The sequence below is a fragment of the Scomber japonicus genome, chromosome 14 (genome assembly GCF_027409825.1).
Source record: "Scomber japonicus isolate fScoJap1 chromosome 14, fScoJap1.pri, whole genome shotgun sequence".
In the NCBI taxonomy this organism is placed as follows: Eukaryota; Metazoa; Chordata; class Actinopteri; order Scombriformes; family Scombridae; genus Scomber; species Scomber japonicus.
Genome location: NC_070591.1, coordinates 5,544,448 through 5,552,246, shown reverse-complemented (window position 1 = coordinate 5,552,246; position 7,799 = coordinate 5,544,448). Strand labels below are relative to the sequence as shown.

The following is a 7,799-nucleotide window of genomic DNA, read 5'->3' as shown; positions in this document are numbered from 1 at the left end:
AAACAAGAAAACAAAAAAAAACAACCCAACTGCAGAAAACACTAACAGCCCATCATAGTATTGTGTATTATAATATATACTCAGAATATTAATGCCACAATCTGTGGAAAACATCTTCATATGATGAGATTCAGTCTGATTTCTACAAGATTAGATTATACAACATCGTTTGAAAGAAAACAGAAAAAAAAGTATTTTCAGTATAAAATCCTTTAAGTTTTATATTTTAATAAAACAACTTATTCCTGTTAGATTGTGACTTTGCTCATTAAAGTAGAACTCGACTGCTGATTGACTTGGCCAAATGCCTGCTAACTGTTTTATTTATTTTTTATAATTCATCGATAGTTTCATACTGAGTTGTGCTTTTGTTAAAACTAAGCAGAATGAAGTAGAAGGTCCAGAAAACCCAAAATGTCCCCATATGAGGACGCAGAGTCGCAGAGAAGTGGGAATAAAAATCAACTCTGGACATTAATAATATCTTTTTAGCTTTTTATATCGACTCTCTGAACACATTATCAGTTTAAAAGTGGAGAACCTCAGTTGTCAGTTTTTGTTTCCTCAGATTCACATTTTTACTATTTTTTATAACTCTCTTTTTTGGCATTATAAAAAGCTTAAAATGTGGACTACACTGTTCGTTTCATCTGGGGACCTGTAGTCAAAATACGTTTGATATATGTTTATATAAAAATCTATTTTATTCTATGTATTTATTTCCTTTCCTGCTGTTTTCATAGTTGCTGTCTTTCCATTTGCTTTCTTTTCCTTCATTCTGCTGTTTATATTGTTGTTTTTCATGTCATGATTTAAAGTGTATTCACATAGTTATTAGTAAGGTCTAGTTTTATTTTATTCATTGTTCTGTTACTTTGGCTCTTCCACTTTGTTCTCCTCCACATGTCGACAACTTTCTGAATATTTTTAAATACTGTAAATCACTGCGAATACATTTTAAGTTACTTTGAGCCTTCCAGTGATTGTCTCTGTGTCCCTGCTTCCACTGAGGAGATGTAACTAATATAATATGATATAATATAATTAGGGCTGTCAAACGATTAATTTTTTGAATTACGATTAATCGCATAATTTCCATAGTTAATTGCGATTAATCACGTTTTGAATTGCATGTTTAAAATCCTGTTATTTTACATTTCAAGGCAGTTTTAAGCCCATAATGTAAAGCATTTCTTACCAGAGTGTCTTAACTGGGAATCAATCACGGCTCTGCTGCGACTCCCACACTCCAAAATGGTCCTTTGGTGGAGCTGAGGCTGGCTTGGCTGCACCTGGGTGTTTAGCGTGGAGGTGCTAACTCAAACTCCACGTACTCCGGTGGTAGTTGAACTCCGTTTGACACAGGTTGCATTTTACTTTTGACTTGTCAACTGAAGCGTCTGGAAGTGTTTTAAAGTTAAACAAGCCGTTCAAAAGTCCAGTAGCTCTCTTACTTTCCATCAGCGCGGTAGGTTTACTGCAGGAGGCCACTTCAAAGCATAGCGCTACAGCTAGAGGAGCCGTCTACGGGTGAGTAGAAGGGACCAAAAGGCTTGCAACATTAAAATGCGATTTAAAAAAATTAACGCATTATGGATTGCATTAATCTAATCGCGATTAATGCTGACAGCCCTAGTTAAAACCCTTTAATTTACTTCTGATTCCTGAAATGACAACCCCCCCCCCCACACACACACACTCTTTAGAGCACAGTAGGTTTATAAGACGGTGAGGTATTTTAAAATAGAAGACAGCATATGCAAATGATTACCGACATGAAAGCATTGTTTACCCAGCTTTTTATTTACCTCTACATCACTGACTGTGAAGGATTTTGAAATGTAGCCAGACAGTAGAGAGCTGCAGACACTAGATCCTCCACCACCGCTGCTGCTGCTGCTGCTGCTGCTGTTCCCTGGAAAGATTTTAGCTTTTTTAGGTTATACTCACACATTTGCATAAAAGTGACTAATTCTGAAGATGCTTAGATCACCTCAGCAAACCCAGCCTTCTCTGCTTCATGACTAAAGCCGTGTTCACACCAAGAGCGTTGGACGCGATTTTGCGGCGCGACAAATGAAAATCTGTCGCGCTGTCGCTCAAGTTTTGAAGCGTGACCATTTTGTGTACATTCGCGTCATCGCGTCATCGCGCCATCGCGAGCCCGCCCATTTTGACGACACAGCAACATTGCTTTCTTTTCTCTTCAACCATGGACGAGATAACAACGTTTACCACCATCGCTGCGCTGTACCTACTTTGGACGTCCGACACCCGTCGGAGGGTCAACCGCCGCCGTCGTTTCTGGGTGCATACTATCCTCCGGAGGCGCACAGAGCTCGGCGAGTACCACCGGCTCATTCAGGAGCTCCGTTTGGATGATGGCCGTTTCCAGCGGTACTTCAGGCTGAACGTAGCTCAATTTGAGGACTTGCTAGCGAGGGTTGGCGCCAGGATTTCCAGGCAGGACACCAACTACAGGCGCTCCATTTCAGCTGCGGAGCGCCTGTCCATCTGTCTCCGGTGAGTAGCTGTGTATTGTTGTGTTAAAATCAATAAATATTCACTTTATCCTGACGGAGAGATTTAGCTGCTGCTGCTTTGCTGAGAAATGTTGCTTCACAGCCGGTGTTTCGGTTTAACTGGTTACCGTGTTGATAGGTGACTTTCTCATAACTCTCTTAAAAAGCCATTGATTGTAGTTTAATCCTTTAAAAATACACAATAATATGTTTTGTATTTTGAGTCTTGAGTATGGATTTGATGCATGCTGTAGGCCTATGTATTTGTGTATTTTCTGATCTAAATAAAATATATACTATAAAATATAAACTGCCACATAAAGTATCACTGCATGCTACAACTCAGCTTAATTTAATGTTTTCTATGATGCAGATACCTGGCCACTGGTGACTCCTACAGGACCATCGCCAACAGCTTCCGTGTTGGGGTCTCCACTGTGTCCATGATCGTGGCTGATGTGGTGTCCGCTATCTGGGACTGCCTCGTGGGGGAGTTCATGGCTGTGCCCACCACAGAGGAGTGGAGGTCCATCGCAGAGGGGTTTGAGGAGCGGTGGAATTTTCCTCTCTGCTGTGGAGCTGTGGATGGGAAGCATGTCGCCATTCAAGCCCCTGCCAACTCCGGGTCCCAATTTTTTAATTATAAGGGGACATTCTCCATCGTCCTCCTGGCTGTTGTCGATGCCCAGTATTGTTTCAGGGTCATTGATGTCGGGGGCTACGGAAGGACGAGCGACGGCGGTATCCTGGCCAACTCGGCTTTTGGTAGAGCACTCCGCTCTGGCACCCTTCATCTGCCTGCTGACCGGCCGTTACCAGGAGCTGACCACAGAGGACCCCAGCCACACGTCTTGGTTGCCGATGAGGCCTTTCCACTCCGGAGAAACCTCATGAGGCCATTCCCCGGGCGCACCCTTCCCAGAGACCGCCGGATCTTCAACTACCGGCTGTCCCGGGCACGGCTGGTGGTTGAGAATGCCTTTGGCATCCTGGCAGCCCAGTGGAGGATGTACCGGCGTTCCCTGGAGGTCCGTACACAGGTTGCAGAGAAGTGTGTGAAGGCGACATGTGTGCTGCACAACTTCCTGCAGAAGACCACGCCTGGGACGATGGGCAACCTACCAGCTTGTGAGGTGGAGCCGCTGCCAGGTCTGGGAAGACTTGCAGCAAACAACGCTGCAAGAGAGGCCGTCCGGGTTCGGGAGACCTTTGCAGAGTACTTCTCCGCAGAGGGAGCGGTCCCATGGCAACCCAGCGTTTAATGCACAAGCATTCCCCCAACGGCTCTTTTAAGAGCCACCCACACATCGCTATTGAACAAACATCCTGCAGTAATACTATATATTGACACAGAAATAAAAATGTGATGTATATAAGCACCAAAAATAATATGCAGGTGTTCATGAATTCATATCATATTGTGAGATAATAATGCTTTAATTTGGCATGTCTGCAACAATACAATAAACATAAAATGTGCATGACATGATAAATATGCTAACTATCATATCAGTGGTTCCATCTGATATTATTTGGTATTGTTTTGTCCTGTAAATGATTAGTCAGTGTCCCACATAATGCTGTGGCTACCTCCCAACCTCTGACCCGTCCCGTAGATGGAACAGTGTGTTTTAAGAGGTTAAAATAAGTTGTTTAGTTTATGTGAATAACCTCTGCACAGCTTGAATCAAAGTTTACAGTACACAATGTGGGTGTGCAACAAATATCTGAAGTCTGGTGAGAATGTTCACTGTAGGTAAGAGTAGACGAAAGACAGCTGAGATTTTTATATTTTATTAATTAAATTGTCATAAAAAAAAATAAAAAATATATATGTACAAAAACAATAAAAAATAAATAACATATGGAAGAGCCTCAGGGACACATATGAACAAAATGAATGATTCCTCAAAAGTCTGATACGTTCCCTGCAGTGATTGCTGCCCCATTGCTAAATAGCTACTCGGCAGGTTCCAAATTGAGCACAACAGTGCTGGCTTCATAAATAAGTTTATGAATTTGAAATTTTACAAATGCCTTCCTTTGGGGTGACAACCTCTCCAGGGAAGGAACCAGGCTTTTGAGGAATAATTCATCCTCTGAGGGGGGAGGCTGGGGAGCAGGTTGAGCTTGCTGAGCTTGCTGCTTCAGGCCGTTCAGGGTGTCCAGGACGAGAGTCTCCAACTCCGCCCGTCTGTTGTTGGAGTCGGCGGAGTTTTCCTCCTCCCTGGCTCTCTTCCTGGACCTCTTTGTCGCTGTATGAAATAGAAAAAACAGTTTATGAAACTACTACTGTCCAAAAAATGCAATAGTTAGAAGTAACTCAATATCCAAATTAATATTTGTTTAAATATCTTAAATTAATTATCTATTAAACTATCTTAAATATGTCTTGTACATACCTCTTGGCACTGAAGCAGCAGGGGAAGCAGCAGAGACAGCAGTGGGAGAGACAGCTGGACCATCATCAGGGGGAGCACCAGCAGACTCTGGCTCAATGTCAGAATCTGCTTGGGCTGTAGTAGTGACAAACATGTCTTAGTTTTTTTTGTTCATACAGTATATTAATTGACTAGGACTAGGTTATTCTAACAATTACAGCACATAAAGCATTTTACAGATGCAGTCATTTAATACAACATACTGTTCTAGCCATAGCAATATCTATCCTCCACAACACTTTAAAGCAAATGATGTTTTAGTGCCCTTCATTCTTCACATTTTAACTTGTAGGTTTGGTATAGGTGAGAGTACAGATTAGTTATTTTGACATTTTTTTAGTGCAGGCTGTGAAAAAAGTATCTGTACTGACACATCAATACAAGTCAGTTATCATTTTATACATAAACTAGTTTCCATGTCGTTTCTGTGTGTGTGTTCATTCATCAACAAACCTCCGATGGTAATCCCTGATGAGCCTGCTGTCTCTCCCTCGTCCTCCATGGACCCTACACTGTACTCCACGGCCCCATCTTCCTCGACCCCTGCCCCCATGTTCCCGCTTGTTTCACGGGGGGCAACAAAGGGGTCGAGGAAAGACAGGACCGCGAAGTACTTCCACTTCTTCGCTGTCCCTGCTGCTGACCCACTCCTCGTCTCTGTCACCTTCCTCCTCTCCCTCATATAAGTGTCCCTGAGGCTCTTCCATTTCCTGCGACACACATCAACTGACAAGAACACACGTACATTAACTGTTGAATCTAGTAAACCAGTAACTTTATGCCGGGAAAGCCAGCTACGCTAACTGGGGCTATGCTAATGCTAACCAATAGCTGCAAACACGCAACAAATACATATTTACAGAACTTACCAGGTAATCCAGCCACCTCGCTTACTTTACTCCACGCCTGCTCCTTTTTATACCGATCCCGGTAAAGGAGACAGGACGTGTCGTAAAGCACGGGGTGAGCTGTAACGGCAATAATCAATTTGTCCTCCATCTTGTAGAAGAGTGATCCAGGACGGCGACGTCAGTGACGTCAGCGACGTCAGGAGAATCTCAACGCTGATAGGCTGCTGCGGAATGGCGTCACGCGATGTCGCTGCAAAAGTTCAATATTTTCAACTCGAGCGTTGAAGCGATTTTCGCAGCATCGCGTCCATCGCGTCGCGTGTGACGCGTGTATCGCGCCGCAAAGCAGTCAATCGCGTGTTTGCATTGACTTTACATGTAATCTCGACGCAAAATCGCGTCCAACGCTCTTGGTGTGAACACGGCTTAAGGATTTAATCCATGGTCCATTTCCAAGCACACAGCAGCTATTTCTCACTGCAGGAATGTAAGACATAATAAAAAAGGTTGGATTTATGTTATATATATATCTGTTAACGGCTTCGGTATGCGGCTGCAGATGCAAACAAAGCTCTGATCTAATGCTCAGTATACGCATTAAAGTTAAAATATGTGCATTCACAATAGCAGGGCCTCAGGAGCTCACAGCTAGGTGCAATATAGCCTTTATTAATATTATTAATTGCACCTATGTTTCTGTCTGTTCCCTCATTTTAATTCAGTTTGTTCTGAGGAAGGTACAAATATTAAAAGATTAGTATGAATATGGTCAGCATGTTGCATTTCATTGCTCACATTCCTGTTGGATTATGATCGAACATGTTGTATGTGGGTCAGTGATAAATAATAAGGGTTGGCAAGATGAACAATTCAACAATATCTTAATGTTTTAAAAGCAGCATCAGGTTTGTTAAAATGTATATTTAGTATTTTTGTTGGTTTTATATCATTTGAAATGACATTTGCACCATTTTTTTAAACCAAAAGTAAGACTGAATGCTCCTGAAAATGTCAAATGGTGTAAAGTTTTTACTTCCGGTTTGACTTTGTTACTTCCTGTTTTACTTCCGGTCTTACTTCCGGTTTTAATGATTTTAAAGCTGATTATTATTTTAATATTGTAGTAAAACAGGAAGTTTTTTTTTTACTTCCGGGTGTACTTTGTTACTTCCTGTTCTACTTCCGGTTTTTATTTTTATTTTTTACTTCCAGGTTTTACTCACGTTTTTTTTACTTCTGGTTTTACTTTGTTACTTCCTGTTTTACTTCCGGTCTTACTTCCGGTCTTACTTCCGGTTTTAATGATTTTTAAAGCTGATTATTATTTCATGCTGCATTAATATTAATAATTTTTTAACTTTTTACTTCCGGTTTTACTCCCGTTTTTTTAACTTCGTTTTTTTAACTTCCGATTTAACTTTATACTTTCATACATTGTGTATGAAATGCGCTATAGAAACTAAACTTTTTACTTGCTTTCTTTACTTTTTTACTTCCTTTTTCACTTCTTGTTTTACATTTTTACTTCCCGTTTTACTTCCGGTTTTACTTTGTTACTTCCTGTTCTACTTCCGGTTTTTATTTTTATTTTTTACTTCCAGGTTTTACTCACGTTTTTTTTACTTCTGGTTTTACTTTGTTACTTCCTGTTTTACTTCCGGTCTTACTTCCGGTTTTAATGATTTTAAAGCTGATTATTATTTTAATATTGTAAAACTTTTTTTTTTTTTACTTCCGGGTGTACTTTGTTACTTCCTGTTCTACTTCCGGTTTTTATTTTTATTTTTTACTTTTTTAACTTTTTACTTCCGGTTTTACTCCCGTTTTTTTAACTTCGTTTTTTTAACTTCCGATTTAACTTTATACTTTCATACATTGTGTATGGAATGCGCTATAGAAACTAAACTTTTTACTTCCTTTCTTTACTTTTTTACTTCCTTTTTCACTTCTTTTTTTACATTTTTACTTCCCGTTTTACTTCCGGT

The 7,799-nt window shown here is 40.8% G+C and overlaps 1 protein-coding gene across 1 annotated transcript; it reads right to left on the bottom strand.

Moving 5' to 3' along the window:
• Positions 1-4,481: 4,481 nt before the first annotated feature.
• Positions 4,482-5,962, bottom strand: LOC128373307 (transcription factor Adf-1-like). The gene is made up of 4 exons (XM_053333596.1): positions 5,833-5,962; positions 5,417-5,689; positions 4,925-5,038; positions 4,482-4,777 (listed from the first exon to the last, which is right to left on the bottom strand). The coding sequence occupies exons 1-4, from the start codon at positions 5,960-5,962 to the stop codon at positions 4,482-4,484; spliced, it is 813 nt and encodes a 270-aa protein (XP_053189571.1).
• Positions 5,963-7,799: the final 1,837 nt, after the last annotated feature.